Source organism: Nelumbo lutea, chromosome 3 (assembly GCF_056320005.1).
Source record: "Nelumbo lutea isolate HS-2025 chromosome 3, American lotus-T2T, whole genome shotgun sequence".
Classification (NCBI taxonomy): domain Eukaryota; kingdom Viridiplantae; phylum Streptophyta; class Magnoliopsida; order Proteales; family Nelumbonaceae; genus Nelumbo; species Nelumbo lutea.
This window is the reverse complement of record NC_142686.1, coordinates 19,463,410-19,486,484: the sequence shown is the minus strand read 5'-3', so window position 1 is coordinate 19,486,484 and position 23,075 is coordinate 19,463,410. Positions and strand designations below refer to the sequence as shown.

Here is a 23,075-nt window from a genome sequence, read left to right as displayed (position 1 = left end):
CCACTGCCAGCAATCATTGGGCACCCACCAACCAAATCCAGCAACGTGGCTGCCCTCCCACCATTCAAAAACTGAAACCCAGCGAGGTGATGGCCGACAAGAAGATTTGTTAGAGACCTCTAGCCGTTCACGTGTCCAAAATGGACGGACCATTACTTGCCACCGTCCTACTCCCCAGCTTCCTCAACGCTGAATACAGTTCCCTACCCACTATGGTAGAGAGGGGGGGGCCTTACTCCCTCGGGTCCCACCTCCCCCGTCATCCAATTGTCCATTCAGATTCACTACCAAAAATAACCTTCTCCCATTGAGCAGTTGCGCACAGAATAGCAGGGTAGTTTCGGTAATTTAGTCGAGACTCCAATATTTCTGTCTTTAGAGTAATTTTGTGGGGTTATTTAAGTAATTAAACTTGGAATGAAGAAAACTTGAGGAGATGTGCGAGGATATTTGTCAGAGTATATGGTCGTAAATAGAGTTGTTCGGCAGCTTCGGCTACCAGAGAGGGAGGGACGGAGAGTGGTATCATCGCCGGAAAATGAGAAGCTTCTGCCGTGAATACCGCCGGAAATCTGCAAAAGAGATTCCTACAGAACCGTTTGGTGGATGAATTATGCCCTAGCTTAGGATTCTGTTACCGGTGTTTCGCCAGCCTTTTACCGGAACCTTACTGTATTGTTTTCTTTGTAGTGACCTGAAATGCAAGATCTCCGAACAATGGGGAGTGCAGGAGGTCGTATCTTCGGTGGAGACCGGAGACTGCGTCCGCACCCGAATCAAGCCTTGAAATGCCCGCGCTGCGACTCGCTGAATACCAAATTCTGCTACTACAATAACTATAATCTTTCTCAGCCCCGCCATTTTTGCAAGAGCTGTCGAAGGTATTGGACCAAAGGGGGTGTCCTCCGTAATGTTCCCGTCGGTGGAGGTTGCCGGAAAACCAAGCGATCCAAGTCCAAGCCCTCCCCAGATCCTCCGAAGGAGAAGAAAGCAACGACAGCCTCGCACTCAAGCAGCGAGAGTTCAAGTCTTACAGCGGCGACGACGACGGCGGCAACTACGGAGGCAGCGTCGGCGCCTTCTTCTTCGAGTTCTGCAGCAGGTAACACAGGATTACTGAATTTCCCCGACTCTAGGATGTTCTTGTCTCAGAACCCAAGCCCGAGCTTCGTCGAGACCTGCATGCTGGACGCGCTTGAGCAGCCGCCTCCGGACGGCGGTATCTTCGCCACCGAGACGGGAAGCTTTACGAGCCTGATGACGGGGTCAAATCCAGGGCTTCTGGGGTTCAATTTCCCGGATGTTTCACCGTTTCGGTTGCATACACAACAGCAGCAGAAAATGACGAACACGGAGGAGGAGATGAAGATGCAGGAATTAACGACTGGAGGGTTCATCGATCAGACTTTCCCTGTAGAGTTACCGGGGTTGCAGAACAACAGGACAAATGGCAGCAGTAGTGGAGGAGGAGCAGGGGGGGCAACGGGGTTAGATTGGACGAGCGGTGCTGATCAAGGGGGAAGCTTATTTGATTTGCCGAGCTCCGTTGATCAATGTTACTGGGGCTCAACCCAATGGGCTGACAACGATCAGGGTCTCTATCTCCCGTAAAACTCAAATCATTTTTACTGCCAACACCGGACGAAGGAAACGAAGGAAAACACGAGAACCCAAAAAAAAATTGAAAAAGAAAAAACAGAGAGAAACTAAAAAGTGAAAAGAAACTGTGCATCTGTGTAAATTTTTATTTTAGCTTTTTTTAGAGCTTACGTGGTTTTTGCTTGGGCTTGTTTGGTCATGGCGTTTGTCTGCAACTAACTTGCATGTTGGTTTCCTCATCTTCTTAGTTTCCTCTTTGATTTTATTTGGAGGAGTCACCAATTACCAGTTATGACTACTATTTATGGAATTTTTGTTTGGATAGAGTTACTGTTTAGAATTAATCATCATGATCATGAAATACATGGTAGATAATTAATAAAAGAGTTCTGTCATATGATCTTTCATTTTTTCTGGGTGACTGGAATAAAGAAGGAAGGAGCTCTCACTCTCGCTCTGCACTGTTCCATCACCTCATCTGATCATCCTTATGAACTGGGAGAAATCGGGTTTCAGAGTTGAGTTTCGTCTACTCATTTCCGATGATCGCTGAGCACCGGTAGTGCAGTTTCATTTTCTCCTTTTTTTTGTAATCTTCAAAGCAATGAATGAATAGTGGTTGATGGTCAGAAATCATGGTTGGTTTGTGAATAGGCCACGTTGTCGTCGTCATCATCAAGTAAGGAGAAGAAGAGAAAGAGGAAGAGGAAGAGAGCAGGATGAGCAGAGCAGAAGGTGGAGTGTTTGGAATTGGGGAGTGGCGCATGGTGTGCGATCGTCATCGTCATCGTCCTTGCTCCTTACTCCTTACTCCTTAGTGTGTGTGTGTGTGTCGAGTGTCGTTGGAATGGAGAGAGAAAGAGAGAGAGAGACAGAGAGGGGTACTTGTGGGGACCATGTCACGCACCGACCCATTTCGCGGTTGTTGACCCCACGTGGCATTGTCGCCACCGGACAGGGTGGTTTAGTCTTTATTCCTCATCCATGTGGCATTACGTGATTAGATGACGCAGAGAGTCGGTTTGTTTGTTTCACTCTCTCTCTTCGACCTTCAATGCCCAATGCATTGTCCATCTCTATAGACTTTAGAGTTTAGACTACACACTGTGTGACCGACGTCGTCGGTAACGATGACGTTGACGTGGAGCCACATTGTGCTTGGGTTTGGGTTAGGTTAGGTCAGTGAGGATTCAGGAAGCGAGTATAGGGGAGATGGGATGAAGTAGGCACGTTTCCCACGCTTTCGTCATCTCCCCCGCAGTCCCGCGCCGTTAGTCCGTTACCTCGAAAGCCGGTAGCGCCGGCGGCGGTGGTGGGTTCTTAGTATGAATTGAATTGATAGGAGAAGGAATATGGAATAAAGGTATTCAAAATCTATGTGATGGAATTATGGAAATGGAAGGGAAGGGTTCACTGCATAGCTTTTAGTTTTAGTGATTAAATGGCAATCCATCAGTTGAGATTCAGACAATCTGACTCTCCACTCTCATCAGTCATACTAAAGCTTTTCATTTTCTGCAAGTTATTCTATAACTATTCTTGTCTCTGTGCCCAGGTTTAGAAGTGGAAATCATCGTCATCTTGTCAAATCTTATCCCAACCATATTGGGTCGATTACATATTTCACCCATTCATTCTATTTAATCTTATATTCATTTTGATAATTATAGGTACACGCACGCAAGGTGCCAATCAGTTTGATTTGATTGATAAGGTCTTATATTGATTGTAGCAGAGACTTAATGGAATACCATCTGTGCACCTGGGGCGTTTGGAGATGGACTACCCCTGATTACTGATTATATAATCCCTTGGATCAAAAGAAGTAAATTCTTGCTTAACACTGCATTTGGGTTTTCTTTGTTAATAGAGCACTACATTTGGGTTTGGGTGCAATGCATCATTTTTTCATGAGAATGTTTTAATATGAACACGAAAAGATATATCAGGATCCATGTTGGGGAAAGTTTTAATAATAGTTGCTAACCTAATATAACTATCTTCTTTTGTTCGGGCTTGAAACCAGTGTAAAACAAAACTAATACAAGTCAATTTAGGTTTAAAGGGGAGTTCTTTTTTTAGACTTTGGAGGGAGAAAAGTTATGGGATTTTGGTTTTAATTGACCAAGAATCCTATGTTCATTTTTTAGATATATGTGGGGATTAAGGAAAGTTTATTTTCTTGGGTAATATCTATCTCCTAAGTGGACAAATAACTTTTTCACCTAGGAGAGAAGTTGCTAAAACTTGAATGGGACAAAAATGCCCCTTTTAATAATGGATTTTTATGGCCAAAATGGTCATTAATTTATTCACCTAAGAAATAAAAGAACATGGATAAATACACTTACTCGAATAAATATTTCCCAAAAAAAATTTACTCAGATAATTGTATTTACACGAATAAATAATTTACCAAAAAGCAAAGGGGCCTAAAAGTGGAAAATGAGTATTAAGTACACAGCATACCTGCTTCTAATCAGTAAGGTCTTGGTAATTGGTTTACAGATCTTGGAGTCGAGTATATATTTGTTAAAAATTCAAACTCTTCGAACCCGATTCAGTGGAAATAGGGTTAAAAGAATTGGATGAATATGCTAATATTGCACTTTACCCTCAAAGTCACGGCACGGATTTTGTATTTATCAGTTTGGCGTAGTTCCAGTCACCACCTGATTGAATTCAAACTAATTAAAAATGATAATTCTACATTGAAGTCACTATCCTTTCAAGTGACCTCAACACAAAGTCATTGCATTATTGGATTAAATGTTTAATATCAGTATGATAAGGATATTCATCATTATCATCATCTTCATCATCATCATCTCTCTCAACCAAAAAGTTTAAGCCGTTTAACAATGCCCCCTGTGCGAAAATCCATCATGCTTGAAGCATGGATAAGCAAAGACCCACTCATACCTTATACTTAATTAATTATATTGAAGGAATGAAGGCAGTGAGGATCGATCATTTGACCACTTGATCAAATAGGTTCGGATACTGCCTCAAGGAACATTCAAACCTAAAAACTTAAGCTATAAAGTGAGGTCTCTGTTTTTATTCTCTAACAAAATTCAACCAAATTTGTTGTTATAGAAACCATTTCAGGGTAACTATGTCAAGAATCGCCCCAGCTTCATTGCTAAGACCAATTCAGCTCCTGGACAAGCTCTTCAACTTCGCAAAGATGGAGGGAGATTCTATTTGAAGCATATTCTTTATCACCTAATGTTTGTAAGTGGTCCTTCTGCTGTTCTGCACCTGTCCATTCCCAACATCACTACCTCTAGCTCAGACTCCTAAGCCACAAGTGGGTTTTGCTTTCAGCCCCTCAACAGAACAATCTACAGACCTGCTTCATTCAATTGCTTTTCTTTTACCCTGAATTCCACTGCTTTAACATAAGGTTTAAATTCAAATTTCTGTCTTGTCATCATGTTGTCCAGGAATTCTTTGGACTTGAAGTATTGAAAGACTGTTTGGTTAAGTATTTGGTGGCTTTCCAGCCTAGCACAATAGTGGCTTTTGCCATTTCATCTAAGAGCAGAGCAAACTTCTGTCCATTGAGTAACCTCCTAAAATGCTTAATGAGTAGACACTCTTCAGAAATACATTGAGTTACCTCCTCAGTAACTCAAGTGATATTTGGTAGAGCCATATCAGCGATTCAAAAATCGTTAATGAATTTTCTGTTTGGTTGACTGATTCTGAAAAATCAGTAATTGTTCAGAAAATAATTATTAAAATTGAATCTAAAAAGGGAATCACCATTTCCGATGATTCCTCTTTTCAGGCCAATTTAGATTTTTCTTTTTGAATGATATGGCATCTGGTGTGGACAAGGGAGATAGTTCCTACAAAAAAAAAAAAAAATCACTACTAATAATTACTAACAAACAAATTCATTGCCGATTTCTCAAACACCAGGTGACATGGCATCAATGGTACCGAACGAACAATTTCTCTGATATCTGAGAAGTGAGAAATCAATGATTTATAAGATATCTCATCAGAGGAATCAATAGTGATACCAAACATCACCTCATTAAGGTTGGTTCTAGGAATTCATATCTACACCCCGCAACGTCCCACAACACATCTCCATCATGTATTGAGAACATCTCCCGATAATAATATAAAAAATGATGCTGTAGGACATTGTGGGGTGCCCCCTTGTGGGGTGCATATCTGAACCCTGGTTCTAGCCTCTTACAAATGGAAGAACATATATTTTAGCCTCAAGTTAGGTGAAATTAATAATTTCATTTGTACCATAAAATCCAAATACCTCCTAAATATGTTTCTATTAACTTGGGGTATTAAAAGTATAGGGAATATTTGATTCTACATGTATATGTGTGAATAGCGCATTCATGTGAAATATGTAGTCCAAGTGTTTACATATCTTGTTTATTGTTTTATACAGCATAACAATTTGGTTTGGAGCCCGAGGCTCTTTTACAGAGATCTTATCATGGTCGGACATAAGCGTCCAACCATCTCTTCATTTTCATATCTAAACCTTAGACCCCTAAGCTTTAACCATAATCGCTAAAATTAACATGTAAAATGCAGTTGGTCTAACCGGATAAGAGCCAAATATTTTCCTTCAATTATCTCCACTGTCAACACCTTATATATGATATTGAAAAGGACCAATTTCTATCAGTTTCATGGTGATGGATACAATAAATAAGCGTCATTACTCAATACACGATTCCAATTATTTGAAACAGTAACCAATGGTCCTCTATTAAAGATGGATGAAAAGGTTTTCCTTTACCTGTTTCTTTGGGCTTATTTGGAAAGCCATTTCGAAAGATTTTCCGGGCTTTCCAAAGATCATTAGACCAATAAACAGTCTATGTTTCGCAATAAAAGATGGAAAACCAGTGAGACCCACGTCTCAGCTAATGCTAGTCCAAAATGGCCGAAAATCAGAAAGCTTCAAATGAAACCTCTCATCCCTCTGGCACCTAAAATCTTTTATTCAACAGCCCAGTAGACCAGGATACTTACCCAACAGTCTTAGTCTTTATAGACAAAACCCCAAAAGCTCAGATAAATATATCTTTTGGCCATCGAAGCTGTTGAACTTCCTAAAAATACTTGCTACATGGCACCTTTGCTTTTGCAAGTTGGTCACCAACACTAACGGGATGATCTGTGGTGGAAGATTAAAAACTACCCGTGGGACAATTTAGAATACGTGGTGGAATCCCGTTTCCTATTTGCTGAATGACGCGCGTTTGCCATAGAATAGATTGATTCCTTCATGGCAGAAACATGTGGTTTTCTAAAGAAATTCCCTAGTTGACCCATGTACAGCTACAAGAGGCAATTGAGGAAAAAAGGGGAAGCAGACTTCCTCAACATGGATTCTATCACTGCCATTGCTGAACTACAATCACTTCTCGGTGTATGTCAAGGCAAGTTAAGGCAGAGAAGCCAAGCCCAATAGTAAAAATGAGATATTGCCTAATTACAAATTAACCAATGTTGAGGAGAAAGCACAATACATCCCAAATTCCCATCAGTTTCTTCCAGTGTTGATTGCAGCATTCACAAAGTCCTCGCAACGGGAAAATCCGCTGGAAAGCACATCAGACAGCATACCCATTACATCCAACGCCTCCTGGAAGTCTGCTGCGGAAGTCATATCCTCCAGCCACGACAGTAGCTCCTTGGAGAATTCAACCATCTCCCTGACATTAACCATTTTTTCCTTCATCACTATCTCCCACCCTTCCAAAGTACCACTGCTATCATCACCCTCCGTTTCAGTGGATGTTCTTTCTGCACTTTCACCGGCAGCAGCATTCCCTGATCTGTTGATCTTGAAGAACCTTTGCAACTGCTCAATCAGTCCAGCGTACACAAGTATTGGCTGAATAATGAAGAACAGGTTATCTCCTTCCCTTGCTGGGCTTCCACTACTGCTACTGCTTGATTCTGGTCTTACAACTGCCGTTGGATCAGAAGAGAGACGGAGTGTTGACCTGCCATGGATGTGCTGCATGTATGTTTGATATATGCCACGCTGCAAGAATGCACGTCGATGATGTAACCAGGAATCATAGGATTCGGTAAGCAGAGAGTTCACCATCATGAACTGCACAGTTTCTTCTGTTCCAGCAGATGGACGTGTCCCAGATGGAGTTGCAGGCTTGGAATCAGATGAAGAGAACAAATAGGTTGAGATGGCCCTTGCCATGGTCCGGCGCTGATTGGAGCTTCCTTGATCAAGAAGATGGCATGCCATCTGGATCATGAAAGGAAGGAAGCGAGAATTGCTTTCCCTACCCCCACCTTTGCTGTCAGTGCTGAATGAAGCACCTGTTGCAAATCTGGCCAGCATCTGCATGAAACCAAAAAAAAAACATACATGAGAAAATTAGGTTTCTCCTAATGGTGAGCAGAGTTCAAATGACGAGACAATACTTTTTCCTCCTATTTTTATAGGTACAGATCAGCACCAGGAAGATAGTTTACTGATTCAAGAGGACAATAGAACTGGATTTTGACTCAAGGAGTTTTACCCTCAAGTCTCAAGTTTATTGGTGTTTCAAGGACTTCAATATACAAATTCAGAGTTGTAAAATAATAAGTGAGAAATTCTTTTATCTACAAATACTTGTTAAGCATTAGCAAGTAAATGCACGGAAACTTCAATGCATTTCCTGTGTTCTGAAGTTTGAGCTGTTTTTGTAGTTTAGAACCTCCCAGGACATTCAACCAATCAGCTAGCATAACTCCATCAATACCGATCTGTTACCCCTACCAAGATAGGTGGTTGCCCAATATCCATGCTACTTTGAACAACTAGGGTATCAGACTTGGTGGAAACTCAGTAAGAATGCAGATATACAACCACCTCCCTCAATAATAAACCTACCACATCCTACATTAAACAAATTTTACATGTCAAGTTATCCTTATATCCTGTGTGCTTGACACATCTACACAGAATTCCAAGGGCGAAGTGGATAAAATAAGTAAATATTAAAACATCCAAACTTGTGTTTTAGCCATTAAGGAGCTCACAACCACATTAATGGCTTATCCACTAAAAGACAAAGGATTCAATTCTAACACTTCAACTATTATCAGACGGCTCCCTAACTGAAATACCACTAAATCAAGTACTGCTTATCCCATCCAGTATAAAAAACTAAGAGGGAAGTAAAAGAAGAAAAAAATGGTTAATAAAAGCATAGTAGGGTGTGTTAATAACAAATGTCGTGCCAAAATTATTACTAGGGTTCAGGCAAAAACCAGGGGTGGAACTAGGACCTACAGCTTGACACGTGTAACCTTCAGATCCTGGATTTGTCTCTGCAAACACCCTATACCCTTTACAAACTCATATTTCTATTCTTTGTCTACACAACCCAAGTTCTGGACTCTGTAAAAATTAAAGAGTATCCACCTACAGATCCTTCCAAGTAAAGACATGCAAATGTTCAACACAAATGGGCAATGTTAGATGCTCTTAGGCATAACATTAAAATCAAATATTCAAAGAAAGATGTTAAGAAGGAAGATGCTCCATCATAATCCATACCAAAACAATGTCAAAAGTCAATAATCGAAGCCGGCTCCCATCTGCTCGTCCAAGGGCATTGAGATTGTCCCAATACTGGTCAACACAGCGGACATACTGTGCCATTGGGACAGAAGGGCCTTTCAAAGGGAATATGCAGTTGCAGAGAGTCTCATTGTTTCTCAGGGTAGCACCTTCCCACTCTTTCTTTGGATTCTTCAGAGCAGCATCAGCTCGCTTCGCCTCCTGATGGCACTGGAAATGTATGATGTTGAAATGGCTAACAGTTGTGTAAACACATTCACCACGAGTATTTCCTGAAGTGCCAACTCCAAGGTTTACTCGCTTACTATAGGAGTAAACACCCAAAATGTCATTGGGCCTCAAACTGTAACCCTCTCGGCAGACCATGCATGCTAGCCCATCTTTCTCCTCTTCTACATCGTCCAGGCCTTCAATGGTTGGCCGTGCAACAATAATGCGCTCTCCTCCATCAGAAGCAAGTTCTTGTCTCATACCAAGCCCCTGTGCAAAGAAAGCAAATCAAATTTCATCCATGCAACAAGGAAAATATTATCTCTTATTTTCCTTTTCAGCAGTAGCAGTGATTTAAAAAGCGTGCCTCAGGCACACGTAGGCATACAGGTGAGGTGCATTTTAGGGTAGGCACATCACCCAGGTCCTAGGCACAGCACTTTCAAAAGGCGTACACCTGATGCGCCTTGCGCCTTTTGAATATGCTTTACATGTTATGTTTATGAATTTTAATTTTAGATAATAGGTTTTCTAAAACATTAATTTTAAAATTTAAGTTTATATTCCTTATTAATATTATGTTTAATATTTTTTTGCACTTTTTTTTTAATTTTCTGACAGTTTTTTTTTATTTTTTGGCAATTTTTTTGTGATTTTGTGCCTTGCGCCTTGTGCATTTAAAACACTGAGCAGTAGTAAAAGAACAACCAGAGCCTTCTGTCACCTGTTTGGGGTCAGCCAAATACACCCACGAAGCAAAGTTATAAAAAAAAAAACAACAAAAAAAACAAAAGGTTAACATAAAAAGCAGTTGCAATATGCTAGCCATCTGCTTGCAGTCTGATGATGTATAAACCAGCACCTCAGGAGCAAGAAGCACAACCAAGGTCCAAGGGCTTCCTAAAGTTTGAGCCACAAGGCATAGGCTGAAGCACGTGCCTGAGCAAAGAGTAGCACACTAGCACCACTTTTTTTTCTTTTTGGTAGAAGTCAGGAAAGGTGCACCACGCATGTGCCTTTTGAAAAACACTGGAATTGGCTTGAACCAATCACATGGCAACCACTCCTCTAAACCCAAGTTCCCACCCACCCAAAGAAAGGAGAAAAAAATCCATGCATTTATTGGCAAATCTATAAGTCAACCGGCACAGGATGGGTGATCTGTTGTGGCTCACACCTTAGGTTATTTTCATGCTTTCTGCTAAAGTTTGAGGAAAACCTAGAGTAGAAAAAGTAAAGGTAAAAAAATCTGAAAAAAAAAAATCATTACCTAGTGTTCCTTAGATATTTACCAAAAACGCTGAAGAAAGAATCAATCATCTTTGTACACCTTTTATTGTCAGTTATATAGCATAATGTCTATTGTATTTATCAAGAAATTGGTAACCTTTTCTCAGCAAATATCAGCTATTGATTAAATCTATTAACTTGTTTTTTTATCAGTTTTTTATCTATTAACTTGTTTTCGAATGAAGATTAAATCATTAGATCTATTAACTGGCCTATATTTTCAAGCAGATCATGTTGCAGTGAAGAGTTTGAATTAATAAACACCTGAAGCAACTCTTCTCTCTTCCTCAGAGCTCGACGGCGCATCTCATCTCTGGTAGCATGCCGCAACTTCTGAACCTTTACCTCTAGGAAACCATCCCCGTTACCCTCCTTATTGGAGAGAGTGTCTAACAAATTTTCAGCCCTTGCACCTATCTCATTTTCTCCAGAAACACCCTCTAAAGCATGAAGCAATGGTAAGATCCCACCCTCATCTATACACCTCTGAGTAGGCCAATGCCCCCTTGACAATCCCCTCAGCATAGACAAGATAAGTGGGATGGATGGCAGTTTTAGACCCTGTGCCCATTCTGCACTTGACTTGAAGCCAGCTTGTCCTGCAACTGCAAAACTCTCCCTCAAGTACCTCACAGCAACACCAGTAATCTCCTTCTCCAAAATAATGTCCTTCAATCTCTCCCCACAAGAGCTTGTCTTGAGTGACTCTGAGACTCTAACAAAGTTCTCCACTGCAAACCTCTGTTTGTCTGCTTGCTGAGCCATGTCTTCATCCTTGGGATTGTCATGATGCTGTTTCTGCAGACGATCAAATTCACCCCAGTCTTGCAGATAAGGGTTAAAATGCTGGATGAGTGCCTCCATTGCTGCTGTCTCTCCGTAAGTCAAATAAGGCAAGATCCTTGCCACCATCTCCGTATTCCTCTGCTGCTTGTTGGACTTCTTGAGACTAGAAGGATGGCATAATCTTTCCAAGAACATGAGGACTATCTTCTTGGCTTGTTCACCAGCACCTGCTTCCTCATTAGTCACAGTGAGAACACTTTGGGTGATGCTAATATCACTCTCATTTGCTTCCATTGTCAGGCTCTCAACAATTAAAAGAATGCCTTCAGCTGGCTCCATAGCATCCACTGAGAAGGCACGCCTTGCTGTTTCAAGAAGCAGACCTAATGCACCTAAACATAACAAGGCCCGTCTGTTCTCTCTGATCTTACAACAATACATAAGAAGATTAAGCACTGAAGCCAACTCCTCTTGGTTGGACTTCAACTCATCATCCCGTAAACGCTGTCAATTTAAACGTAGAAGAAAGTTACATAAATATCTATATTGGTTAAACCTCAAAACATGCAAATTGAAGGACTAGTTCTATACAAGGAAAATAACAGAAGGCTGGAATGAAAAGAGCATAATTTGTCACTGAAACTATCACAACCTACAAAACATAACAATAACACTGGATTTTCAAAATACACCGAGTATGTTATGAGTTTTTTTCCCAAATTGGTAAACAGGTTCTTGGATTCCATTTCCTAGGAAAGCTAGATGGAGCTGAAGAGCAGGTAATTTTTTCAGTCAAATGAAGGATTTATATATTATGCACACATAAGAAGGTTACCAAAAACAAATTAAAAAAAGAGTTCCAAATAGTTAAAAATGAGGACATTGAACACCTCAAATTTACGGCATAAAAGAACAATGAAAACCAGACAAAGGGAATCTGACTAAACTAACACAACCAACAGCTCCTAAAAATAAAAAGCATGGGAAAAACAAGCATTCAAAGCATATAATTACTTAATTAATAGAGAAATTGATGCGAAATGTAATGAACCAACCTGGATCATGCTCAAAATGATTTCCAGGCCTCCATACTCCCGAACAGCACCAGCTATTGCAAACTCAATCTCAGGATCCTGTGACTCCTCTCTCTCCTCCTCTAATTCTTTAATCATGGGCTCAGTTGCTTCACCATCTAATCCCTGCCAATAAAAAGATATTGAAAAAAATAAATTAAACGGTTTTCAATCAAATTCTACATGTTAAGATTTTTCCAAATACAGCTGCATGCATAAAGAAGTACTCCATAAATATGAACAAGTGTTGAACTCCACAAATGCATTTAGATGCACCCTAGATTCCAAAATCAGATGTCTAAATTTGAATTTTATAAAGCTTGTCTGCCTTCTTGTATGTAATGTACAAAAAGGAAATGAGATTTGCACAATATTGGGGAACATTTCAATCATAAAAATCTTAACCTCAAGTTGAAACTTTTGCAATTACAACCTTCTGGAGTACCTAGCATGGGGAAATTTTAATGAATTGCTTTATAGATACATAGTAATACCACTATGATGGCAAAAACAATCATAGTGAACTAGTTATGATGGTTGTGACAACAATAATCACAATATGCTATAGAATATAATAGTGATCGTGATGATGGAGTCAAATTGGTATATCAAAGATAGCATGGCAATAAAGATGGTAGAACAATTGTGAAGGAGGTGGTATGCAGGTAATGGTGAGGATGATGTTGAGATATTGTTAAGGGTGGTCACTAGAATGATGTAAACAAAGTGATAATAGTGGTTCCTACAATAATGAAGTTAAGGATGACATTGATTATAAGTTGACAAAATATGGCTTTCTCAAGCACAATTCTATGTGTGATGACAATGTGGGTGGTGATAATAATGATAATAGAACCTGTAGCTAGAATTGCTTCTGTTGAAGCTGTTAATGATGATAATGGTGATGGTACAATGCTGATTATTGATAAATTCCACTTCAAATTTTGTTGATGAACCCAAGTTAAAAAAAAAAAAAAAACACAAATAAAAGAAGAAAGATGGCAATAGCATTGTACTTGATAAAAGTATGACAGCAAGAATGAGTCACAAGGTAGGTCTTATCAATGATAGGTCTTGTTGCCCATTGAATGCTAAAAATTTTCCACCCTTAGAGAGAAAAGAACCCAAAAACAAACTTCTTACCTGGTTGAAGCACAATATTTAATGAATTATTGTTACAGTGCAGCCCAAAGAATAACAGTAGCACATCAGAATGGAAGTTGCAGTAATGAAAATAAGAATTTTGAAGATATAGAAAGAAGAAAAAGAAACAAAAGAAGAGAAGGGAAAAACAAAAGGAGAAAGGGAAATCTACGGTGTGGGGGTATCTTCTCCACCAACAGATTATGCTCCTCATAAAGAGTTGCAGAAACCTAAAAAATTTTATCCTTCAAATCACTACAACAGGAAAAGATGAGGTATAGAACCATTTTTTGGAGGACATAAACCCTCAAGAAGGAAAACCCTATCTTACTCTCTAAGGAAACAAACAGGGCTAGCTGTGGTGGATCTTCTTTGTGGGATGAAAGGCCAGCAGACTTGCATCCACTCCTTATAATATCATGCACAACCATTGCTAAGAAATACTGTCAGAGAAAATATTGAATTTTAACATTTGGCATACAATTTCTAATTGTCCATCTCCATCATAATGATGTAAAACCCAAACAAGAAAAGCTTTTAAGAAGAAAACTTTGGATCACAATGCCAACATTCAACTACAAGAACCAACTGGTAGAAATTTAGACCCTTAAATTTCAAATATCAATATAATTCTTTTCTTACAAACAAGAGTAAATAGTTTAGAATAAAAAAGCATAACTCTCAAATGCATACAAACCTGAAGCCGATAAGTCACTGTCATAGGTGGACAATCTCTGGCAGCTGGGAATCCACTGGAAGATAGCAAAGCAGTATTGCTCATGGTACTTTGTGCCTGAGTGTGTGATTTCTTCCAAACCTGCTCATAAACTTGAGAGATGCTCAAATCAAGGGAGATAATATTTCCAGCCACTAGCAACTCCATGCCATAGTCATCCTCAAGAAGACCCAATAAATCTAGCTGATGGCAAATCTTGTTTTTAACATCACGCATCAATGGTCCAATTTCAGCACTTGAATAAGGATTCTTAGTCATTGATCCCCTGATAAACTCCTCTTGGGTGTGTGCCTTGTTCAAAACCAAGAGATAAACAGGCTCTGGCTTTGAAGGACAGATCAAATTGCATAGTTGTTCCAAGATAAACTGCATCAGAGGTCAAAATATTATCAGGACAGGAAGTTGGATAGACTCTTAACTTTTCCCTATTACTGAATCTGAAAATATAGAAGCTAAGAAGCCACCATTTCCAGAATAAGAAGCCATGATGCAAGAAGTTTGATAATTTGCGAAAATGCAAAAAGGAAGCTATATGAAACAGAAAGAGAATGAGCATGGCAGAAGACTTCATCCATTTGTCCATACCAGAGAAGTCCGTCCTTTTCTCTCCTCTCCATGGATTTGCAATCCAGAAATACAGGCCCTAATGAATTGCCGCTTGTTTTCACTGCTCTCAAGCAGAAGACTGTCTAGAAGTTCTTTTAGAAGTCGATTACAGTCACTTATTAACTTTGTCTTCTGTATTATTAGGCCTCGTATGACAAGAAGAGCCTCAAGGACTTCAGATAATAATTCATCTTGCATGAATCTGGCATTAATATCATATTGGTAAGAAACTAGAAGATAAGAACAAATTAACTGAGAACAATAGGAAACACAAAGAGCATCATACCTAGATCGGATATTGGGAACCTCAAGAAATTTGCTAAGGAGTTCAATAAGCTTGTGAAGGATAAAACCCTGTGATATGTCAATATGGAGGCTCCTCTCCTGGGACTCAACATTACTTACTTCCTGGGTAATTAAACTGCATATTGTACTTAGACATCCCCTTGCAGTCAAGAACAGCCGTGCATCTTCTGAATCTATCATTTTAAACAGCAATTCAAAATAATCTGCAGCACTTTCACCAGCAGATAGTGTAGCAGGTAGCAAAGATATGAGCAAGTTCAATAATTGGAACTGTCTTGCCAAATTCTGTCCACAAAGCAAACTAATTAGTGTGCACATTTCTGACCTTATAGATTGTGAACAAGCACTCAGTACCAATTCTGACACCCATGAGCCCAACTCAAATGTCGGCATGTCACTCTTGGCCCTTCTACAAGCATGGCGTTTCCATCTTAGTGCATACTTGAGAGCTAGGTAGTCAATCCTCTGAGGTCGAGACCTCTGGCTAGCACCTTTAACTGCCTGAGACACTCTATATTGCCTCCTGACAAAATCCAGATATGAAGCTCCTTTCTCCCATTCAGAATAGCTCAAAAGTTGAATATCCTGACTCTTTTGAGATCCCTCCCAATGCTTCTCGGACAATTCAGATTTGCTTCCACTGACCAGGCCGCTCAAACACCCAGCTGAGTTTGTATTATTGCCATCCTTAACCTGAGTAATTGGAGATGATTTTCCAATCCCCTGCTCTTTGTCTGCTGTGTCAGGTTTTGGAGGTGTACAAGCCTGAGATATGATCCTCAGACAAGGGAGGATAACATGTTCAGATATAGCAGGATGCTTAGCACCCAATTTGATGGAAGAAAATAACAACTGAAAAGCAACGCGTAACCTTGATTCCCAAAACTCATCTGCTATAGCACACGTCTCTGAAAGTAATAACAACTCCTCGCGGGTGGCTAGTGCAATGTCTATGGAACGATGATGTTCAAGGCAATACATGACTTTCTTCTGTATTAAACTGTTCAACTCAGCCACTGCATTTATATCACCCTCAGAAAAGGCACATAGTACAGTCCTAGCCTGAACACGAGCTGTTTTAGGGCCCTGATGAATATTGTTTTCAAACAACTCAGTCAGGATGCCAGAATTAACAAGCTGTTTCTTACATTGTGGGTGCTTTGATAGAACTTGTAACAGCTCTAGACATTGTGTAACAAAAGTAGTAGCACACCCATAGCAATTATTTGGAGATCTTGGAACTGCAAATCTTGATGAAGCCACTGAACTATCAGAATGTTTCTGATGCAGATAATTCATCAAAACCCTACGAAGCCCTTGCAGTGTCTGAACACTTTTGCTGACTGAATCAAAAGCTGCCTTGCACTTCTCACCATATAGGACTCCCAGAAGAGCAATCTTACGGTTTATCTTGCATGAAGGTCCAGGCAAAGAGACCATCATTTGCTGCACAGAGTCTTTCTGTTGAGAATCCATTTCATTCTCACCAATGCTAGAAACAAGCTTAAGCAAGGGTTTCTTGAAGCCCAAAAGTTGCTGGTATCTCCTATGAGCATTTTCAGATTCAGATTCAATAGCTGCCAACCCTTTCTTCATATCTTCATCATTCTCCATGTTATCAAATGAAAAACTTGGCTTTGCCATGAAGTTGAATTCAAAGCGCCCATACTTGCTGTATCCACACTCGTTACAAAGAAAAGAATCCAGATTCTCATAGTTTATGTTCCGGCATTGTCTACATTGATATGCATTTTCGTGGCAATTGCTGCAAATGCCATGTTTATCAGTAACAGATCTGCTGCAACGGGGACACTGCAATGATTCAAGGGACGATGCTTGAAGATTCTCATAAAAAGAGTCCAATTCAATCATGAAATTACATGCAGTTAGAGGGATAGAAAAGTCCACTTTAAGCTCCGTCTGATTAAAAGCAAGATGACAACTCTTTGCACGCTTCCACAAGGACCAATTGTTCTTCAACTCTGACAAGTCTGCAACAGGCCTGTTGTTGTAGTAAAGGTTTAATACCTTCACTGATTTTGACTTGCGAGCATCATGAACATTCATTGTAACAGTCTGGATGGTATAGCTCCCATTGCATTTCACTATTATACGGTTGTCAGTGAATTTAGTTTCAGATTTCAGACTTTCAAGTTTCATCCTGCTGTAAGGAACCTCTGGACAGCTGCAAGTTACACAAGGCTCACTTTCAAGATAGTACCCATCAAATTCCACCAAGGCACTCAAGGTGTTGTATATGCGGGAATTAGGATGATTAGCTAAAAGCTCATTCTGCAAGTGAAGCGTCTCAAAGATACAATTCATAATATCAGGGGTCAAGCATCGACTGATGAGTTCTGTGTCTTGTAGCTTTGAGCTGTTATCTGACACCTTCCCTAGCAACCAAGTGACAAGTTCTGTATACTCCATAATATTCTGGCCATACATAGGCAGGCTTTTCGCTTTTTGCAAGAGGGCAGTTAACATAATCTCTTTGAATGACTGCTTTCCATGATGCCAAACACCATAAAGAACACATTTTGCTTCAATTCGAACAGAGCTTAAATTCCATTCCAGTAGAAAACAATCTATGAATTGCTTCAAGATACTACCATCCTTGTCAGCAAAGACGTCCACAGCCTGTTCCATATCCAGATATGACTTCTCCAAACCAGATTCAGTTCCATCCTCACTTTTTTTCTTCTTTTTTGGATCTAAGGATTGTGTACCTGATTTATTAGCACTTGTTCCTGCATCTCCTTCAGCTTTCAGTCCAGAATGGCCAATGTCCTTTCCTGTATAAAAGGCCCAATTGAAAAGCTTAAGAGTCTGAATTACAGACTCTTCACCAAAGAAGAATATTCCATTCATCAAAAAGGGCAGAACATCGCCATGTTTTGAGCAGTACTTCTGCCAATTGCGAGGCCTGGCAGCAGCTACTTCAGCTATAGCAGATAGGCACTTCACTAGCTTAACACTCCTCTCATATGTAAAAGGATTTTGAAATCCACCAGATTTATTAATGAGTTTGTAAAGCTTTTTGACTTCACTAGATAACTGCCAAGAATCGCGGACATTGTAATAATGAGTTTTGCTTCCACATAAGTGCAGAAAAAGCCTTCTTGCATACCTCCGTACAAATGCAGTATGTGGATTGTTGATGTAGTTGCAGAAAACATCCTGATAACCATCTAGCTTCAAATCCTTAATGGGTGATGTTTTGTAAGTCTTGTCCTTCTCCCCAGCTTTTTCATGCTTTTCTGGTCTAATCAGGCTGTACAAAAGTCTGAAAGTGTTCTCCAGTAGAAGCCTGTGGTAGTCCATGAAAAAATCTGTACGATGTGCTTTTGCATATGAATCTGAAAAGAATGGGGAAAAGTTCCCAGCTGGTAACTCTCTACGAACTGTTAGTAAAGCACCACATCCTGAACCAGGATTCAAGCCTGAAACAGCTTCAGAATTTAAGGTTGGGGATTTGAAAACATGCACCAGCTGCTGCAAAATATCCATCAAGTAATTAACAAAGGCTTGCTGCCTAAGTGAGCAGCAGGCTCGAAGCAGTTGGGAAGCAAACTCATTTTTATCCTGATCATCTGTGGAAGATGGAGCACTAGCAGAAGCTGAGGATGGAGTTTGTACAACACTTTTATCTTGTGCATCTGCATTAGCACCTGCTTTTGAGAGTGAACTATCGCTACCAGGTTGATGCCAGTTTCGGAGCATCAAGGTGAAAAACATAAAAACAAGATATAAAACTTCTCCAAAAGAAGAACGGTTCTTTGCAGAAAAAGGCTTATTCAGGTTGATCTCATCCAGGAACCATTTAATAAATTTCTCCAAATCCAAATTCTCAGGTTTTGAGCTATCCATAAAAGGTCCACCCACAGCAGATGACAGTCTATAGAAAAGCTGCATAACAGGAATTGCTCGGATTCCAGAGGTCATTTCCATCCATCCTTTCATCTGTTCAATGAGTTCAGAGATAAGCATAGAATTTATAGCCCGTTTGGATGCAGAAATTGAAACTATTCTCTGGTCAGTTACAGATGCAGGAAATTCTGCAGCTTCATTGGGCTCTAATAAGTGGATTGAAGGAGGAGAATTCTGTATGTTGACATCAGCTCGGACCTGCAATAGGTTTGCTTCACTTAAATCATCCATGGAGAAATGAATCTCATTCCCATCTCCACCTAACGATTCAACTTCAATGGGGATTGCAGTCATTGGGTGATCTCTAGAATGCGGTGGAGGAAGTCGATCTGCATCCAATACTTCATAGCATGCTTCACATAAATCAAAATCTGGGCATACAGTACAATGCCAACGGCGTCGAAGTATAGGAACAGTGGAACAACCATCACAACAATATTGAACAGATGACGTCGCAGGATCTTCTTCAATCATGACCTGTGTATTCCCACCTGCCGCACTGGCTACACCAGAAACTAAAGGTGCAGATACTGAGTTATCTACAACATCATCCGTGGCCAACATTGTCTGCTTTGGAAATGGAACCTGGAGCAATCTTGAAGATATAGCCAAGCTAAAATAAAATGGAGAAAAGAAAAAAAGAAGAAATATAAAATAGAGAAAAGGTCAGTATCACACATAACGAAATTTAAATAAGATAGAATAAATGAAAAAGGAATATGGGGGAAACAAGAACCTGCTGGAAGTCTGAACAGCTTCATATGGTGAAAATAATAGTTTCTTGAGTAATTCAACAGCAGGTGCAACAGATCGTCCACCCACTTCATTTCCATGTAAAGCCAGGCACTCAGCATAACTATATACCAGTTCCACAGAAGGTATAACAATGCTGTTTATGGTTTGTGTATCAGGTTGCTCAATATCCAAAATGCCCCAAAGAACTTGCATTAGCCCATCCACCACACCAGAACCTATACAGGAGAGTAATGAAATGAATTGTGTAGCAGAAATTAAATAAAAAATAAATTGCACATTGTTCTAGTTCCACTGACTGCCACCTGCGGCCTGCCATTAGGTACTTGCTGAAATAGTAAAGCCTCAATTAGAATAACAATTATGACCTAGGTTCTTGACAGCCAACTTGATAGTAAGGACGCATTGAGAACTAGGTTATCCGTACCAAGGATTTTGTAGAAGCAACTCAGTAACTATTTAATAAGATTCATCTAGACATGACTGTTTCCGATCTACTTGGCCAGATTGTAAATCTAAGCTTAAGCCAGCTCTGAAACATAAATCCCTAGCTTACAAAGTCAACCTTTAATACCCCAGTCCCCAACTTAAGTTTCCATAAGGACAAAAAATGAGAAGTATATCAAATAAGTTAAGACCTTGTGGTAGTATTGGTGAGACTCCAATTCTAGCAAGAGAAAGAAAGAGAGACTAGTTATCTTGTATCGATAGAGTCCGATATGCCGAATTGGGTGCATCAAACTTTGTATCAATACGCTTCACTTTTTTTTAGTTTTTTTTTACAAACATGTTCAGGGAAGTTGGTCAAAAGCCTAGCTACCCCCTGAAGGTCTTACCCTGAAACTCCCCTTATTTCGCGTATCGGTGACCTACTGATACAATACGGGCCGATATGTGACGAAATTTTGAACCTTTCTTAATATTATTCCTCCAGACTCCAATTCTAACGTAAGAATTCAATCCTTCTGTTGTTCTAGGTTTATTCTATTTGAAATAGTTTTACAACATGACCTAGCTGCTATAGAGAATCTCTGGTCTTCTTCTAAGATTCATTAATGTTGTTAAATGCTGTCCATAGAACCCAGCAAAAGAAAAATTCATTTGACTGCTGTCTTACATAAAATTTAACATAAATATAACCCTAACACATTCATAGAATTCCAAAATATCTTCACATGCATAACCAAAAAAACTGAAAAGTCAAAAATGTTACAATCTGCCAATGCCAACATGCATCATGAACTATGATACGCATATACAGGTTGTTTGAAAGAATGAATAAATATAGATGAAATTGATAAATATTTTTTTTTACTAACAATTAATTACTTAGATAGGATTATCTTTTTTTGATCAATAACACTTTCATTAATTCATCAATAGAAGATTTACAAAAGGAAGACAAACATGCTTATCTTCCAAGAGCAACAAAGAACCTCAAGAAAAGGAAAAAAGAAAGAGAAAAGAAAGAAAACACACTAAAGTTACTGCTTGGCCCAAAAAAGTGAATCCTTTTCTGCCCATTGTTTAGCTAAACCGTCAGCTAGGGAATTAGCCAATCTTTTAGCCCAACGTATCTTAACTACCATCTCTCACACCAGCCACTTGAATTCTTCCTCTCATTATTGTACTTCCATAAGCCATTGTGATCTTTAAGCAGCCACCCTATCACCACCTCTGAATCCCCTTCAATTAAGAGTTTCCTGATGTTCAACTCCTTAGCTTTTTGGACTCCTTCCATAACTGCAAAGATCTCAGCTCTAAGGGAGTCACCCACTCCAATTGGGCCTGAGAACATGGCAGAAATGACCCCATTTTCATCCCTAAAAACACCCCCAATCCCCGACTGTCCCGGATTTCCCCTGCTGCACCCATCAAAGTTTAGTTTCACGAATCCACTAGGTGGAGGGGTCCAAGCCACACTCATTACTGACTTACTTTGTGTGCAACTTGCAATTTCACCCCACTTCCTCAACATGTCATCCACAGTGTAATCTGTGAAAAGCACCAGAGTCCTGGAGTTTCTTTCTTCCCAAAGTGTCCAACATACTGCAGCCCTTAGTCCTCTCCACATTGTCCTTCCCCTTTTTATCCGCCACCTAAAAAAAGAAGGGGAAAAAAGGCCTTGCAAGTCTGATGGGAGGTTCCAACAACAACCAAATAGGGACAAAGCCCATTCCCAAATTGACCTCGCAAAATGGCAAGACACCAGTAGGTGAAAACCAGTCTCCCCATCCGCTTTACAAAGAACACACCACTGAGGTGACAAACAAGTATTGGGTCTCTTCTTTTGGAGTAAATCACCAGTGTTAATTCTTTCCAGACAGGCTTCCCAACAAAAATTACCAACCCTATGAGGTATTGCTCTGCACCAAACCTCATCAACAAAAAAAGGAGGGAAGGTAGGACTGGTGGACTGACTTAAGACTTTGAAGAAAGAAGCACAAGTAAAAATGCCATTGGGAGAAGGTGTCCAAATTCTAGAGTTCGCCCTAGTGGGGTCTAAGACAACGTTATCAAGAATTGCAATAAGGCTCAAAATAATGTCAAAGTTTGAGTCCCTCAAATCCCTTCTTAGACCCAAGTTCCACCCAATCCCAAAAATGGAAGAGGACGGAGTGGTAAAAGACAAGATTGGCTCATTTTTCAAATCAGAAAGAGCAAACAAAGAAGGAAACTGATCCTTTAGAGGGGCACTCCCCACCCAGGTTTGTTCCCAAAATTTTATAGAGTTACCAGAATTCAAATCATACCTGATATTAGGGGAGAAAACTGGTAGTAGGTCATGAATGGCTTTCCAAGGAGAATTGCTTGTGGTCCTAGCTCTGATTCCAGCGTCCCATCCATTATGCTCCAGCCCATGAATACTTGCCACTATTTTAGCCCAAAGCTTCTCCTTCTCCAAGGGGAATCCCCACAACCACTTTCCCAACAGAGTCATATTCCTTCTCCTAATATTCCCAAGCCCCAAGCCACCACATGTCTTACTCCTACAAACTATCTCCCAGCTCACTCTATGATCCCTCTTTTCCTCTCCCGATTCCCACAGAAA

At 40.0% G+C, this 23,075-nt stretch overlaps 2 protein-coding genes across 3 annotated transcripts in view; one reads left to right on the top strand and one right to left on the bottom strand.

Moving 5' to 3' along the window:
* The first annotated feature begins 429 nt into the window (after window positions 1-429).
* LOC148863387 (dof zinc finger protein DOF5.4-like) lies at window positions 430-1,923 on the top strand. Its single transcript, XM_088979301.1, has 2 exons — window positions 430-602; window positions 691-1,923. The coding sequence occupies exon 2, from the start codon at window positions 700-702 to the stop codon at window positions 1,609-1,611; it is 912 nt and encodes a 303-aa protein (XP_088835427.1). The 5' UTR covers window positions 430-602; window positions 691-699; the 3' UTR covers window positions 1,612-1,923.
* Window positions 1,924-6,943: 5,020 nt separating this feature from the next.
* The window catches only part of BIG (auxin transport protein (BIG)), a 37,259-nt gene continuing 21,127 nt past the window's right edge, over window positions 6,944-23,075 (bottom strand). For both annotated transcript variants that reach the window (XM_088978536.1, XM_088978537.1), the window contains exons 7-14: window positions 20,007-20,241; window positions 15,321-19,883; window positions 15,014-15,236; window positions 14,390-14,794; window positions 12,532-12,675; window positions 10,955-11,980; window positions 9,167-9,670; window positions 6,944-7,960 (exon numbers count right to left, since the gene is read on the bottom strand). In XM_088978536.1, the coding sequence (XP_088834662.1) occupies window positions 7,136-7,960; window positions 9,167-9,670; window positions 10,955-11,980; window positions 12,532-12,675; window positions 14,390-14,794; window positions 15,014-15,236; window positions 15,321-19,883; window positions 20,007-20,241 (7,925 nt within the window). In that variant the 3' untranslated portion in view covers window positions 6,944-7,135. The remainder of the gene's footprint in view (window positions 7,961-9,166; window positions 9,671-10,954; window positions 11,981-12,531; window positions 12,676-14,389; window positions 14,795-15,013; window positions 15,237-15,320; window positions 19,884-20,006; window positions 20,242-23,075) is intronic.

What these genes read in the sequence shown, in the direction of transcription:
- LOC148863387 (XM_088979301.1), top strand. Translation starts at nt 700, where the DNA reads ATGCAAGATCTCCGAACAATGGGGAGTGCAGGAGGTCGTATCTTCGGT.